Raw genomic sequence first — 18,155 nt, forward strand, 5'->3', positions numbered from 1 at the left:
GTAGCTCTCAGTTGAATTTCTATTGTATTCGGTCATTGCATATGACATCTCAACTGTGCTGGTTGTTTCACGAATGGATATTAAGAGACTCTTCAGCAGTTGAGAGTGCGGACGCATCAATGGAAGCTTCAACACCAGCGTGTGCAGGTAAACTCATCGTCCATTTTTTCTTTTGACCTATTGTTGGGCATTGGGTGAATAACTGTTAAAGGAGTATTTAAGGTCGAATATTTATAAAACTCTGTTAGGAATTACTCTTAAATGCCTAGAGTACAGCACACTCCCGATTATCCCGATAGCTAATGATGGGGAGGGGCGGCACATATAATTGCTAAGCACGGATAATCCGAAATTTCACTTTAATTTTTTGTTACTTTCATCCTATACGTAAATCAATCAGTCTATTATTATCTACGCATATTTTGTTATTATTTATTTCTCGCCTGAATCATTAAGAGCTTTCTTTTCACAACTGCGATCTTTTTAGCGGCGATGACGTGATTGCACCTGTATTCTTACTGTGTAATACCTGGTTTCCGAAAACCACGTGTCCATGGCCGCAAGATCACGGATTCAGAAACGTGGCTTGCACGAATGCTTCAAAATCAATGCGCGACATCAGAAATGTCATTGTCAGGTACCACTCCGCATCTCGCACAAGTTGCCCGTGATGCAGCTGCTGTGGGACACACATCTTGTGATCACTGAGCGCGATCGCGCACCGTGATGCTTGAAAAACAGGAACACGGAAATCCTATGACGGCTACAGGCGCGCGATCACCCCATCGCCCAGCAGTGGTCATGGGAAACCAGGGCTTATGGCAAACTGTGAACGCAAGCAATTGCATGGCTATGACTCATGCAATCTCTATTTCCACTTCCCTTATTGCCTTCACTCCCACTCATCTGCTTCTAAATATTCCCTTCCTCTCCAGTTTGACCTTGACTAGTCACGGCGTAAACATTCCAGAGTGTGACAAATCTCCAGCTCCCTTGGGCCGTATTCAACCGCATGCGAATCCACTGTAATAATTACGCTTTCACGATATGAAATATACATTTCATGATCACAGATAAATTATTTAGAAATTTATGATAGATTAACCATTGAAGAATCTTCTGAAATTACTCGAGAGTTTTTTTCCCAACACCGTCAGCCTGCAATGCTAGATAAGATGTCCAAGTAAACTTGAAACATTCCTTGTCAGCAAGTAGATAAAATAATTCCATTTTACAAAGGGAATTCTAATGGAAATAATAGGTCCAGTGTAGCTTTGCATTAAAATACAAATAAATATTCTGCTGATTTTGAGTCCTATTTTATTTTTTAAAAAGGCAAAACATGGAGTGAGTGTGAACTGATGCACGGATAATCCGCAACTCGGATAAACCACACCCAGATAATCGGGAGTCTGCTGTAGTTTTAATCAGTTAACACATGCTTTTAATTTTCAACGCCAACGTAATTCCCTGGCTGACCTAGTCAACAAATTAATCGCGCAATACAGTTGCTTTCAGAAATCTATTCACACATTAAAATTAATACTTAAGAGCTAAATTAATACATTTTTTAACCTAAAATTAGTGTTTTTGTATTGTTGTAGATGTCAAAAACAAAAATCCTGATTTGGAACAGATGGGAGATGAAAATGGAGCAAGTAATAGTGCCTTGACAGTTAAAAATTCCTACCAGTTAGTTAATCCACCCTATGCTAATCGCGCTGGATGAAGTCAAAACTGGACTGATAAAAAAAACTGCTACCAAAGCTCAGCTTCTTCAGTGTGCAGTTGGAAACTTTCATTGTCCTTAAGTGTGTATTTACAGAAAGAAAATCTTCAGCTGCCATTAAGTCTACTATGACAATGAAAAAGAAGTTAGATGAGGCTAGAAAAGAGGCAGTTCAAACTTTTGTTCTTATTTTTAAGAAAGCAAATGAGTTATGTGTAGATCTGGAGATACCTGTTACTTAACCAAGGACGACAGGGTGGCAGACAATGAGGGACAATGTTCCAGCTAACTCAGTTAAAGAATATTTTAGGAGTCACTGTTCATGCCATTTATTAAAAACATGGTTGAGACATTTGGGCAAAAGTTTGAATCGCACAGAGAAATAATGACTAGTTTCCAGACGTTATTACAACCCAATCAAACAAGTGACATTTCTGGAGATATTAAAAAAGTGGCCAATTTTTATGACCTGGAAACCTCGGGAATAAATGAGGAGATCAAAATATGAGAGGAAAAGGAAAAGAAGCCAAAAAATGCAGTAGAGACTTTGCAATTCTGCACTGCAATGCTGGTCTCACTCCTATAGTCCACTCACTTCTTGCTATTTTGGCAACAATACCAGTAACTATATGTACTGGAGGGAAGTCATTTTCATCCCTAAAATTGCTGAAGATGTACTTGAGAAATAAAACATCAGAAGAATGCCTTGATGGAATTGCTTCAGCATTTATCCATCAGAGAATTCTAGCATTAGAGGATGAAGTACTTCACGAGACATCCAAAAATTAACGTGGAATTAACATTACTTTGTAATTTTTATGAATAAAAATGTAAGTGGTATTTAAAAACTTTCAATTATTTCAAAGCAATAACTTTGTGCTCTTAAATAAATATTACCTGAAGTAATGCAATACATAGTATGCTATAATTTTGCTTCAAAGCTCTTTAAATTTCTGTCTATGGATATTATAAAATAATTTAAGTTTAATCCATTTTGCTAACCTGGATTAATATTAATTTTTGACTAGTGGGTGGATTAACATAATGTCTCTCAGAAAGCTGTAAAACTCACCGTGTTGAACCTTTCCTCTTAAAAATTTTCTGGGGGAGGGCTCCCCACACCTCCCGCTTTCCCTGGCAGGTATTACATACCACCCACACACTCCCGTATTAGTTGTGCCTGAAACCCGTCCAACCTTAATTCCTAGCTGTGCCCCTGCATTTAGCCATAATTTAATGGTTTATTTTAGTTAAATTGTGCCTACCTTCAATTTACACATTCCCGCGATTTTCACTTTTTTCCCTTCAAAAGTTTAAAAGAGGGGTTTTAGTGCACATATTGTATCCTAGATTCTCTGTTTGTAAGCAATTTCAAATTTTAAAAAAAATCATAGTAAGGAGGAGTCATAGGAAAAGCATTTTACCAATTTTAAAAAGTAGGAACCATGAGGAAGTATTGCTATCATTGTTAAGTTGTCCAATATCTAGATGTCGCTAGGCTTTTAACTTCATGCCAAGCAGTTTTGTATTCCTTGTCAGGATGTGTAGTATCACTCATTCTTTATATTTATCAGAATAATAGAATATTGAAATGTTGGATTGAGCTTTAAGAATGACTAATTTTAAAATAGCACAGAACTAAGTCAAAAGCTTTACCAAATGGTAAATTATTTTTTGATGTAATTACAAAAGCCTCGATCAAACTCTTTTTGAAATATTTCTTCTTTTATATTATGTATTGTTGACAATATTCAGTTATAAAATTCTTTAATCACAGATTTTCTTCTCAGAAGCATATTGGAGAATGCAATGCTAATTGAGGTATAGGCCACAAGGAGTGCAACTATCACTGCACATGGTGGAACTTTCAAGTGCATTGATACAGAACTGGAAAGCTTTAAACTGGTTTCATGGTCTCAGAATATAAACTGCATTAATCGGAACAGTGTTAATCAGGGAGTGGGTGTGATATTATTAATAATCATCCTAATGTTACTGGTAGGTTTATTAAATCTAATAGACGACTCATCCTTCACAGTCCAAATGACAGTGATAGAGATTAGCGAGGTTATCAGCATAGCACCATCAGTGGGTGAAAACAAGTGGAAGGGGTCACTATTCCACCTCAGGTCTCATAGGAGCTCTTTAAGATGGATAAGGACTAAAATATGGAGTAATTTGCTAGACATGCTCTAAAGAGATCATTCCTTCAGAAAAGCATTTTCAGTCCAATATATCCGAACATCAACTTTTTACTGACCGCCACTTATATCCATGGATTACTAAATTAGTAATCTACGGACAATTGAAATGGGAACAAGTCCAAACAAGAGTAGGTAAGGGTGAAAATCGGCCATGGCTAGTGGGAGTATGGATGTCCCCTCTCTCAGATGTTCTGGCACAAGGAGAGTAAGCACTCCAGCTATGGAATTTCTCCGTAAATGCAACCACTCTGTAGACACTCATTTTTCAGAGCAGTCTTTTTGACAGTTACGTGCCTGAAAACTCGTCGTCACCGGTTGCCTAGAATTCAAATATTTATTCTTGGCGGCAAATGGTGTGTCCTTAGATGATGCGCTGCGCTCAATCAACTTCTCCATTCTGGGAGGCTGAAAATGTGGTATGTAGTTGCCTTCTCCCATGCCTAGCAATAGCCGATATTTTCCTGGGGAATTAAGAGGACATTCAAGGGGAGTGAGCAGTCCAGCCATGGAATTTCTTAGTAGCTGTGACCACAACATGCCTGAGCACTTATTGCTGATTCACAGGAGTTCAGATGGCCATGATAGGTTGGATACAGTGAGTTGTGAAACGATTAAAAGCCCTGCAACAGCATCCTTCCAACTCCTTTCTGACAGGGTAGCTAACAATATTGTAAGCACATAGCCATCCAGTGAGTAGTACACTATCATGATTAAGAAAGAGTTTTTGTTAAGCTACTTTAGTACTTCTTACATAATAATTGGAATTTCAATGCATTTCTGATCCATTATCGATAGATCGATCTATATCAATAAGGAAAGAAATTTATTTTTGTCTTTTTGCATGGTTGATACCAACTAATAAGGCTATTTTTGCAATAAATTGGCTGTATTTGTTATTGAAATGTAATTACTTAAAAGAATCTATTCTAGGTTCATTTTCCTCTTGACGAGTTATATAGAGTGATTTTCCTGGTATCTTCAGCACTCACTGTAATGAACTTCTGCTGTAAAAGCATTAACATTGTCCTGCACATAATTGCTCTGAATGTGATGGAGTATTATTCCCATTGAAACGTGAGCAGCAACCAAAATATTTATTTCGATGGAAACCCTAGAGCTCTTCATAGTTAAAATTTGCTGAGATAGAGCATAATTTTATCCAAACTTTATTCTTCTCCAGGGTCTAACTATACTGAGAAGTGTGATGTGTTCAGCTGGGGCATAATCCTGTGGGAAGTTTTGGCACGGAAGAAACCTTTTGATGAGATAGGTATGTCGGCATTCCGCATAATGTGGGCCGTGCACACGGGGGAGCGCCCCCCCCTCATCCACAACTGCCCCCCTCCTCTCGAGCAGCTGATGACTCGGTAAGCATCTGCACCCTCACCCTACCCATGACCTCACAAAATGCCCACCTCTCTGAGCCCTCTCCTCTTTGCAGTTGTTGGCATAAGGTACCTGCTAACCGACCGTCAATGGAGGACGTGGTCCACATCATGTCGCAGTTGTTTCCCTTCTTCAGTGGCCATGATGAGCCCGTTCAGTACATTGAGTCATCTGAAGGATCTCCAATGGGTGAGTGTCCCCTGAACAAGCTGCAGTATTGTTGTCCTCTGCAAGGCTACTCTATAGTGTTCCTGGTATGGAGTAATTATGATATTTGCTGCTTCTCACTGTATGGCATAACTCATGTATGAGCAAGCATTACTCAGAAACCGGAGCGTAATCAGCTTTAAAATGTAGAATACAAAATTTGGAAATGTGTGGATTGGACCGAAGGGTAAATGAAGACAAATTATTCAGAAATATGCATTTATAACATCATCGGAGTCCCTCCCCTCTGTGGTCACTTAAAATATATCTCTTGTGTCCATGCAGGCTATGAAACTAAACCCACCTCACAGGATACATAGGATATGGTCTCATTACACAAGATTGATGATTAAGCTTTAAATAATGGAGAACTTAACTTGCAAATGAAGCAGTAGGGGCTGTCACGTATTTACATGGTTATGTCTACATATATCCTAACTAAATCCATGACTTTATTTAAAAAAATAATAGAAATAGAATATATTTGAAGAGCATGCAAGGCACAAGCAGCTCCCACAGCCTTCTACTTGTTCATTTGTAGGTGGGTTAATTTGAGCTTGCTTATGGGACGGAGGCTAAAGTCAAGAGATGGAAAGCACTGCTATTGTGCATGCCAATACACTCATGCCTCACTTAGTGCTATTTTTATTTGCACAATTTTGTTATAGTGCAAATTCGTTCCTTGGGGAGCGAACCCTCAAACCCTCATACAGCAAACTTTTACGGAAACCTACCTATTTCAAAGTCATTGGCCCGGTCTCAGACACATCCAATGGACAATGCACGATGAAAAACATACCACGTACGTAACTAACCTCTCTACTTTCGAAAATTTCCTACAACAAAGTCTGTGCTTGGGCCCAAAACATAGATGCTCCGTAGAACATGCTGCATAAAGTTGCCAACCATTATGAACTTAACTTATTGAACTCCACAGTAATAATATCGATGAGACACATAGGAAAATTATGGAGTACTTTAAAAATACATAACCATAATCATGGAAGAAGGAATGCCTATGCCGGCAGAGGTGCGTCTCTGGGACTGGTAGGGAAAAGTACTAGCAAAAAGAGATGAACACGAAGTCATTGGCTGGTCAGCAATATTTCCTTACTCTCATTGGTTTTAGCATCCCTTTCATTTCAGGCAGTAACTTAAGTAAGCGATAAGGCATGGAGGACGATAAACAAAAAAAAAACAATTACATATTTCAATTTGGGGTGGACAGGTCCAGGATTTTTTTCAGATACCGGTCTGGATCGAATCCTTGATTTCAGGAGTTGTATTTTTGGATCCAAATGCATTTTTAATTGCCTGCTATTAACCGAAGTAATTTTTCAAGTTTCTTTTAGGTCCATACAATCGAAGCAATGCTAATTTGATTGTCGTACATATTTGAATATTTTCAGTTATTAAAAACAGTTTTTATACGCTTTCAAGTTATTTTGTAAAAACATTAATATCTTTACACGTTCAGGATCTGAACGGTTATGCTTGTGTTTGGAAATGAAAACAAGGTTCTATCTTCAGATAAATTTTCGACTGAATTCCAAGTTTCCTCAAACACGCTTCCCCGAATTTTGTCTCTTTCTCATCGCACACTGACTTGTGTTTCAATTGCAGATGCTTCGATGGTGGCAAGGTGGATTTTGCTCCTCCTCACACTAGTTTCACACCACATTGAGTGCACGCACATGGCATAAATTGAGTTCTCTTTGACTCAATAAAAATGTTTCCACACTAAGGTAGACATTTTATCAGTATATCATTAAATTAAATTGCAACTGCACAATGTGCAACACGATCAGCAATGTTTAGAGCAACAATGGCATCACATGCTTCAAGGTGAGGAAACAGAAGGAGACGACTGCTGAGCGAGAGGAAGGGGTGGGCAGCAGAGGTCCATAAAGTAGAGGTAGAGGGGAGAGAGTGCGTTCCATCTGTCTTTCAAGCAATGAGGGAGCAAGGGACGGGCAAACACATCCAATCTTGCTTGTGGCATCTGCAGTTTGCAGCCTGTCTCATCTTGTTTGAGTGTGCTCATACTACATTTCAATTGTTCCCTTGTGATGTGATATTTTCCTTTGAAGCTAGTGATTTGTGGTCTGTGTGGTCTCGGGAAGGAATAAAACATTAGAGGTTTGGGCTTATGGAGGTCCAAGGGTGGGTTTGTGATATGTGTGACGTAGTTACTTTTGACATGGTTACTATTAGTGATGGGTCGATTCCAAAATTTTATCGATTCCGATCCCGATTCCGATTCTGACATTTCGATTCCGATTCTACCGATACCGATTCCATCGATTCTGATGCCATAGGTTCCAAGAAAAATATCACTTCCAGGAAACAAGAAAACTACTTTTTTAAATATTACTCTGTGAAAGAGTCAGTTCACAAAAGAATCTTTCATATCATTACTATGCAATTAAAATATAATAGCTAAATTTCAAAACAGAGTAATAAAGATTACATACTACGTATGTATATGAATCATGTAATATTTGGCCCTTTCAAATTCTCAAGCAGAAAATCCAATTATTCTACATCAGTGGGGGATACAGAAAAAACTCAAGGGGGCAACATATCTTGAGTTGTCTTTACTTTTATCGTGATAAAAGATAATCAAGTCACAGGCAAAGTACCTATATGAAAATTTTATTTAAAGTGATTATAAACATGTAAAAGACAATGCCATCTTATGATATAAAAAAGTTACAATTGTGGTTTTGCAATGTTCGGCAATACAGGCGGACCCGCAAGGGGGGGGGCGTGCGCCCCCTGCGCCCCCCATCTGTATCCGCCACTGTTCTACATGCTCAGCCAGCAGGTTTTGACGTCTCCATGTTACAGTATTACTGCCTGCAGAAAATTGCCTTTTGCTACACATGTTTGTTATTGGGCAAGTACTTTCCCACCAAAATTGCAAGATTTCGGAGACTTTGGAATTTTTATTAAAAATTATATCAACGATTTGTTGGATCTTGAATCTTAATGGAATTCAAGTGGACGAAGCGAACAACTATTGAACTAAACTTTAGTTTTGTAGAGCCAAAAAAAATGCTATACTTCTCACGTCATTCAATCAACCTTTAAATCTCTTGCTTTTTATAAAGTTCAAGAAAGAAACTAAACGCTACAAATGAATATTACATCGGACGGACGCAGTAATAGAAAAGGCTAAAAGAGCCTTGTGGTGTGAAAACTCCCCCTAACGCGCGACTCACCTCAGAGAGGGTGGAAAGGGAAAAAGGGTATCGCTTGTTGCCTTTCACGGAAACTGTTCATTTTTCTCTCTCTTAAGCATACTGACTTAATCTCTTCACTTTACTTCAATACCCGAGGCATATTTCTTACGCGCGGGATGGTTCCGAAAAATATCCAATCCTTAGTATCCCATACAAAAAAATCTGTGCTGTGGCTGTACTAAAGCTGCACTGTAACTGTGCTAAAAGGGCTGTACTGTGACTCTACTTAAACTGCACTTGAATTGAAACATCGCAGTACAGTTATAGCACGGTCAGAGTGCAGTTGTCATAGCACAGTCACAGTGGAGTTGCCATAGCACAGTCAGAGTACAGTTGCCTTAGCACAGTCATAGTGCAGTTGCCATAGCACAGCCACAGTGCAGCTGCCATAGCACAGTTTTTACTGTAATACTCTGTTCATGAATCAATAATTGAGTCTTGATGTGGCTATTGCATTCCCTGTATATCTTATTGAAAACAAGAAGCAGAATTAAATCAAGATAGGCCAATTAGCAGAGATATATAGTTCCCTTTTTAGGTGTTTGAAGATTGGTTGCCTGATCCCATCAGAAAACCGCAAAGAGATAACAGTGGCCAAAACGACTACACTCATTCGAATGTTGACTAGTCTAAGGAAAGATAAACCATATTCCTAACAGACACTCACTGAATTTGTTACGTTCCACTTCCTTAATATGAACAAAGTTTATGGTACTAAAAATATTGCTATCGAAGCCCTTAGGTTCTATGAGAAAAATTGACAAATCCTATTCTGCACATCAACAGGCACTCAACATAAAAACCACCAAAATTTACTTCAGTGCTATTTGTCTAGTTGCCACAAATATGCCCACCTCGATAGTTTTTGTTGATGAAGTTTCAGTACTAACACCGTGGAGCACAATAAATGACAATAAGATATGAAAATAAAAGAAATTTATTAAATACAAATATACTCATGATTATAAACATAAAAATGAAAGTCTTGTTAAGGCATGGCCGCTCAATTCATTTGCCTCTTTGGTTTCCTTCCTGAAATTAAAAGGAAAAAACATAACATACTGATATCTAATAAAGTGTTACTTCAAAATTTGACTGTTTAAGTTTGTCTGAATTTAATTTTAGAGAAGTTGAGTACTTACCTCCAGCAGCAGAGTATAAATAAAGATATGTCTTTTTTCAACTCTCTCGTGCTTCGCAAGGAGTAGATTGCGAGTCGTCGAAATCAATCGAGGAAAGTTGATTCATCGCGAACCACACGGATTTCAGCAAAATCGACGATATCACTTCACCCGCAAGAAAAATTCCCGGCTAAGTAGCTAATTTTGATGTAATTGAAGTAAAGTTCACTTCTTCATGTTCTTAGCGTCGATCTTACATCGACGTATCCATCGTACAGCGTAGAATTCAGAGCACGTAAACAAGTAATGTTACAACCGGTTCAACACCAATGCTCTAACAAAGATGGCTGAGTATCGGCGGAAGTTGTTCTTTTGACCATACTTTACCAAAATAATAAGCAAGCTGGAGCTATGCATTGCCGCTGTAATGTCAGCATAAATTTTTATATAATTTACGCATTCATATTCTCATGGAAATGATAGTTGATCGTAATATGAAATAATATAGGAAATACTTTCTCCTGTCAATGACTAGTTTAAGTCCAGCCCTGACGCAGTGGTTTGAGCCATAGTACAGATCCAGTCATGTTACCCAGCCCAGTCACAGTCCACTTTTAGCCACAGTACACTTCCAGTCATGTTTTCTAGCCCTGCCACAGTCCAGTTTGAGCTATAGTACAGTTCCAATCCAGTTACCCAACCCAGTCACAGTCCAGTTTGAGCCATAGTACAGCTCCAGTCATGTTACCCAGCCCAGTCAAAGTGCAGTCTGAGCTCTAGCACAGTTCAAGCACAGTGATCCAGCACTGTTACAGTACAGTTCTTCTCAAATTCTAGCTGCCATAGTACAGTCTAGTACAGAAAAGTGTACTGTGACTGTGCTAAACACAGAGTTTAGTCCAGTTACAGTGCAGATTTAGTGCAGTCGCAGCACAGATTTTTTTGTATGGGATTTTCACTCGAGTAATGCGCGCTAAATGGTCTAGTCGATCTATACATAATCCTTTTTAACATCCTATTTTGTGTTTTAAGTCAATGAAGACGATTATCCATGCTTTAAATGACGATTTTTCAGGACTAATGTTTTTAAAAACTTGAAAAATCGGCCTCAGTTACCGAGCCTCAGAGGTCCGCGGCGTGTAGGTCAGCCTTGACGCGCGATTGAAAAATCACTCTTATTTCCTTTAGAAATCTCTACTTTATATTGCGATTCAAATTTTCCGAGTTATATTTTTCGTAAACGAAAGATAATGTCTACTTAATGTCAAATTTCACGTGAAAAACGGGTCGGCCATTTTGCGTTGTAAAACCAGACAGATGAGAGCCAAAATCTTCAAAAGTCATTGAAAGTATAGGCAAAGCACCAGATCAAAGGAATATTGCGTTTTGTATTCCATAAAACTCAAACCAACGCAAAACCACTTGGATAAATTCAAAGATTTTTTGAGGGAAAACGATATCTCGTGTGGCATTGAAAAATTGGTCATGTTTGGGCCTCTGTATCTCACAGAAGGTTCGCATTTATGTAAAATGGCATATAAAGCAATATTTGGTAATGATTAATGAGTATTTACGCTGATTTTCAAGTCTCTATCCCCAAAAAGGTCATTTTGGACTTTATTCCAGCTTTTTCCGATTTCGGACCAGTGTGCGCGGGGTAGGAAGACGATCGGCCGCCGCGGCTGGCGTAAAGGTATTCGGCGCCCACGTCGACAACAACAATAGTGTATTCGGCAAGCTGAAACTACCAGGCCAAGGCATTAGAATGACTTATCGGCTTTAAAACCTGCACTATTACATGAGTTTCATGATAGCGCTTCCTGTCGGCAGATTGCTGGACCTACTAGCCTCGAAAGCTCTGTAACCTTAACTACTCGACTCTACATCCGTAATGCTACTCGAAACGCTCGAGTCGGGTACCAACTACTCGATCGACTTGAATTTTCGAGTACTCGCACATCCCAAGAAGATATGTGTTTTGTTATTACGATTACGTGGCGCGAAAATTCAAACGACTGTTGGAAACGCGGTCTTAAATAAATTTGTGGTTTCAAGTACTACTAGAATCGGAATCGATTTTTTACCTTGGCAAGTACTCGTTTTCGATTCCGGTTCTTGGCCGAGAATCGAGGAATCGAAGAATCGAGGAATCGAACCGACCCATCACTAGTTACTATCCTATGGCGCAAAGATTCCCTTGATGGTTGTTCAATTTCTCAGGGAGATTCACGCACTGCGCCTGTGTTATTTTGCCTTAAAATTTTCCATGGCTAAAATTCTGTGTCACAACCCCTACGAGAGATTTTAAGCTAAGTTTTTCATGAGTAGGATAAGCATCGTAGTGCAATGGCGAACGTGAAGAGAGGATGGGAACTCTTTCCACTCTCTCCTATGGGACGCTGCATTCAATGAAGTATGTATTTGTTTAAAATTTCAGATCTAGATTCAATATCTTCAGCAAATTTGGATCTGAAGTGCTAGTTGAAGGGCATTATCCGCAGATATTTGGAGCCGAGGTATCTGATTTGACCATTCAGAATTTCAATTAGAAGTTGGCAGATTAAAAATTATGTGGTGATACCCACGGTATTTCATGGTTAGTAATAAAAATTGTTTATCATCGCTATAGGAGAGGTGAATTAAGCAAGATTGAGAAAGTTACTCAACTTGCATCATAAAGCACACGGAATGCTTGGATGCCCTTATGAATACGCAGCCCGCATATCACATCCATACATAGATACCCCCTACAGTGAAGTCGTGGTTTTTCCAGTCCCAACTAATTCGTTGTGTAGAGGTTTTACTGTTGCACAGCTTGCTTCAAATCTTTGTTTATATATTCGTCAAAATTCATTACTGTGCAATGTCCAAAAAGCATTACCCATTTGTCATGCCTTCCAGGTAGCCAACCTACCGAAGTAATTTATCTTGACTCCTTAACTCGAAGACATATTAATTTAGATCATTGATTGAGTTTAGAGCTGGTGGAAATGAGTTTTAAAAAGCAATGTGGTTTGAGATGTAATTTTTGCATCGTAGTTTATCGTGCGAATTGTTAAGGGTCTACCCTACAGCTCTACAGCCTTCAGCTCATCGGTGATCATGGAAGACTTATCAGAGAACTGTTCTATGGGAAGATTACAGCACACACCGTTTTTAGTCACACGAATGGGTATGATGTATACGCATTACAAGGAGATGCCGATAAAGAATAATAAGTTTTCAATAATTAGCAATGCTGTTTATTAGACATTATTTTTATTAAAGTAGAAGATCTTTTATCTGGAATTATGAACTGCAGAATATCTTTCTTTTACTGATGATTTTCTAGAATTTTTCCCACATTATGTTTTCCATCGCCCAAATGCCCAAATAATGCCCAAATGAGCCATCAAGAATTTTACTGTACCAAAATTTTGGCTTCCAAGGTTATCCAAAAAAGATAATCACATTTCTAGTACAGGCCTCCCCCGAGTTATGTAAGAGATGCGTTCCGGCAGATTCTGCGTAAGTCGAAATTTACGTAAGTCGAACATTCTGCGTTAGTGCTTCAGAGATTTCGATCGGTGGGGTGAATTCTCAGCGGAGAAATGCGTGGTAAATTCTCGGTGAAGTTTCATTCAATTCACTGCGATATTCATGAACTCTTCCGCGTATTCTTACGTTATTAGATACAAAGTCAATGTACATTAATATATATTGAGAGTTGCATCTTGAGCATTGCCAATCAAAATGCATAATATTATTCCCTGAATTGACCGATCGCATGGATTCGGGAAAGTACGGTATCTCAATGCTGCATTACTAAACTGAATACTTAAATCGATTCACTATGTTATACTGCGATCTAAGTTTAATCATTATGAGATATGAGAGAACAAGTAAAATCCAGATAAACAAAATCTTTGAAAAAAACAACACGCTAACCCAGTCACAAGAAACATGTAAACAATTACGCAATTAATATCGTGTGTCAACTTTTTCTTCACTTTTTTTGCAGCGTTCATTGCCAACACTCAAAATTTCAATGCCTTTACGTGGGTACTAACCAATTCTTTTCCGCAATAAAGATTTCTGATCGGACTTCATTTTCTTTTAATTCCACAGATGGAAATGCCCAAACTTAAAGATACAATTTTTAAATAGTTGAAAGTCTGAATTCGGGTGTGTATGCTGTGTAACAAGCTGTATCGTACAGGAGTGAGCGCAACCACTTCCATTGCTGGAACTGCAAATTTTCACGTTGATTAGTTACTTGGGATTTATAAGCAATTTTTCTACAGAAATTAATGAAAATTCCTTCGAGGAATGACAAAAAGGGGTCACTTTGTTTTATTTAGCACGTAAAAAATTCAATAACTATTCGTTATTTTTTCTGCCATTGGGTATACGAGCGAATATATACTTTATCGCGCTCGCATTCGAAAATTAACGTAATCACTTAAAATACAGTTATCCCTTACGTAAGTACGGATTTACGTAAGCCGAGACATACATAACTCGGGGTATGCCTGTATGCACATAATTCGATGGTGATTCAACACGATGGTAAAAGCAGCATGCACCCTTGCAGCCTGCGGAATGACTCAACGTGTTGTCTCATTCTGCAGGCTAACCCCACATCTGCGGGATGAATGGATCCCGCGGAAGGCTGCTTATGCGGCAGGCTGATCAAATCTCACTCAACTTGTATCTCAGTGGTGTAAAATGAAACATAGTTGGACTTTGAATAGCTATTAACTTAACCTGCATGGTGGAAAGCATTTAGTTATAACAGAACGGGAGTTAAAATGAATGCCCTTGGATAACTCATGTCGTCAGTTGTCACGTAATCATTGAAGTGTAATAGAAGGGATTACACGACCAAATATTTTGTCTGATTTATGTAGCAATGGGTGTAAGAAAGGCTCTCACCAAATTTTACCATTGAGCGCAGAATAATTTCGCCCCTAGAGCAGTTTGAAGTTTCAACTTGAATTCCGCGCCAAAAACGTATTTCTCGGGCGACGCCATGTTGATGACGTGTGAACCTCATGATACCTGCATTGCTTGCATAAGGAGTGCATTGTCGTATACGTTATTTCGAGTATAAGTAAATACTAGATAAAAGGGAGAATTTAAAATGAGTGGGAGGAAACCTTATGTATATTGTTGTATGCCGAGATGTAAATTTACCTCTCGTTAAACGCCAGAAAAGTATTTTTTGTGGTGCCAAACGAACCAGACCGGGGAAGGCGGTGGTGCGACGCTGCACAGAGACTGCATATTCCTTCAGAAATAGGCTGTTGTAGAATGTGTGAGGGCAATTTTAATGTAAATCTCTTCTACTTCTCAAAGAGATTTAGTTTCCATTACTCCTTTTGTTGTCTTTGACCACACATCCCAAAAATTTCGTATGTGCTTAAATATATACGCACTCAACGGGGAATTTTAATTTTTAATTGCAAATATATCATTCTGCTTCAATTTATGTTGGATATAATGATTATTTCGTGTACATTTATTGCATATTTGCCCTGGTTTTCACTCTTTGTTTCTATCTTGCGCACTAAAAGCCAACCACTGCAACGGAAAGAGTCCTCGACGCTAACCTGGTGATGTGTCAAATAGTACAAACTAATACATGATTATCTCAAATTTGTACTCCAGGAACACTGCGATATCGAATTACTCACATTAAACAGAAATAAGCACATTTGACTCCCGGTACCGCCAGGTCTATAAATAGAAGAACAAATAGTAAATAATAAACACGGATAACTTTGCAAATCTTACAACAAAAGAGAGAAATCGGAGGCAAATACTTACTGAATGAATACTAGCAAATAGTTTGAACTATCATTAATCGAAAAAGAATAATTGACAAATAATAAATTATAATGTGTGACTCCTTTCGCCAGGCTTCAAACTATACGTTAATGCTAACGCCAGGATTTTATCCACCATTTTACTCTTAATTTCAAAACTTCGCATCGGCAATAATAAAAGCATAATATCAAATACAGCGAAATTACGATTATAAAAAACCTGTTAATAAGTAGGAAAAGGAGCTGAAAAAATTATGAGAGACAGTCCCAACCCCTCAATCTTCACCACCCGAGCTCAAAGCGTTGCTCACTAGGCCACCGCCGCGGCGACCCATTACATGTCAAAAATCATATAATAATTACTTTAACCACTAAGGGTAAAAACAGGTGCAAGTTTGCAGTAAATGCTCATGAAATAATCATTACACCCTACGTAAATAGAAGGGGAATGATAAATTTGCAGTATAAAATAATTTTTCCCTTTGTGTGCATGTATATAATCACAAGCGAAATGTCAGCGGAGTGCAGCAGATAACTACAAAAGGAGTATAGGATACTAAATTTCCTTGAGAAGCAGAAGTGGTGCCACAAACTTTGTCCTAAAACTTTTGAAAGTGACTGTATGTGTAACTCTGATGTAAATATAAGTGAACTTACGGATATTTTCATGTTAAAATCCCCATCTCTGAGTTACTCTTTCATTTTGATGACAATTGTTTACCATTTTTCATAGAACGAAACTGACTTGAACATTTATCAGGAACATAGGTGGACCAAAGCGAGACCTCTGCTTTAAAAAATGCTGTTCCAACGAATTTTGAATGCTAATCCTAAAAGAAACTTAGAAAACCCCGAATTTCCTCCCTTCAGAGGGCAAGAAAACAGCTATAGCTATAGCACATTTGTTCATTTATTTCACAATTTACATCTGGAAACTAAAAACCAGTAATAAGTAAAGGATTTTATGATGGTAAGTCCACAAATTAAAACGTCCACGATAATTGCCGTGATTACTTTCTCTTTCAAAAGTGTAAACATTTCATCGTAAGAAGTTTCATTTCAAGGAAATGATTCTTTTTTAGACGAAAAATTGTCCAGAGTCCCCGTTAATAATGTCAGTACACTTCTGGTATCTGCAAGAACAAAATTAACATTGTGTTTCGCCATGCGATAAACTTTTGGCCACTATTTCCACGAACGCAGTGTGTTTACGGCTTCTTCAAGCATTACTCTCGCGACATTCATGAGGTTCACATGTCATGCGGCGTCAGCCAATAGAAATACGTTTCGTGCCGTGGGCGTGGCCGAAGACTTACAAAGCTACTTATTTCGGTTAAAAATCGACTTCGAGCTCTAAAATTTGGCGTGTGTGTTTTTCAATCACATCTTTTTGGTTTTAAATAACGAAAACCAATTTTTAATTTTGAGTGTTCCCTCCTATTGAAGACATGAAAGACACGACAGTTCCTTTAGATTCAGGAATGGCTTATTACCTTAAGATCGAGTGTAATACAAAAATTCTCCGTGTTGTTATCAGAAATTGGAAAACAAAACATTTTGTGAAAACAAATCATGTGACTTGTGAGTCGAGGGTTCCGGCGATATATTTGCGGAAGGATGCCAATAGAAAAGCAGTACCCGGTTGATTACATCTATTCTCACTAAAATTTTATCTGAATATTCTTTTTTAACCCTTGACCTTCCCCCATCGCCTATTATAAGCGATCGCCTTAGCAGACTGCTCCCATCATCTATTGACGATTTTTATTTATTAATATATTTTGAAATTATTTTTTGCATAATTGTAATACATGTCCTAAAGTTTATTATTTGAAGTAAAATCAGCAGAAAATTAGTCAATTAAATATTTTTGAAACATTTTTTCCTTAAGTAAAAAGTTATAATTAATAAAACAATGCAAAAATAATAAAAAAAATTATTATCATTTTTGAGCGCCTGTGGGGAGCTCTATTTCAGCTTATGTGCGCAGTTAAAGGGTTACTGAGCAATGAGATATTCATATAGGCAAAGGGGAGATTTTTATAGGCTCTTAGCTATTTTCGTTCATTCATCACTCACAGTCGTAACAGCAGTTGCGCGGTTTATTAAATTGCTCATTTAAAGCAAAGTGAATTGAAGGCTGTAAAAATCTTAATTTTGGAGTATCCCAGGTCCTGTGTGTTCCAGATTATCTATGGTATGGTATTTTTAGTAGGAAGCCGACTGCTGAGGTCATTAGCGTCATGAGGTAAGGTTAAGGAGGGAACAGATGATGGAAACTCTTATGTCAGAATTAGCTAGCTCATAATGAAAGGCAACAAGGGGACCACGGCTTAACATCGCATCTGCCAGACAGAGTATTGCACTTTAAGTGCCAATCACACAACACTGAAGCAGGGATATGGCCATCTCTGAAAAGGTCCTGCCACTGCCCCAACTTGAACCCCTGCTCACAA

General features: G+C 38.3%; 1 protein-coding gene across 2 annotated transcripts in view; it reads left to right on the top strand.

Annotated features, from left to right (window-relative positions):
• Nucleotides 1-18,155, top strand: part of LOC124170568 (mitogen-activated protein kinase kinase kinase 7-like) — a 131,036-nt gene that overhangs the window by 37,816 nt on the left and 75,065 nt on the right. For both annotated transcript variants that reach the window (XM_046549368.1, XM_046549367.1), the window contains exons 5-6: nucleotides 5,114-5,300; nucleotides 5,375-5,508. In XM_046549368.1, coding sequence (XP_046405324.1) covers nucleotides 5,114-5,300; nucleotides 5,375-5,508 — 321 coding nt within the window. The remainder of the gene's footprint in view (nucleotides 1-5,113; nucleotides 5,301-5,374; nucleotides 5,509-18,155) is intronic.

This window comes from Ischnura elegans, chromosome X, assembly GCF_921293095.1.
Source record: "Ischnura elegans chromosome X, ioIscEleg1.1, whole genome shotgun sequence".
Taxonomy (NCBI): domain Eukaryota; kingdom Metazoa; phylum Arthropoda; class Insecta; order Odonata; family Coenagrionidae; genus Ischnura; species Ischnura elegans.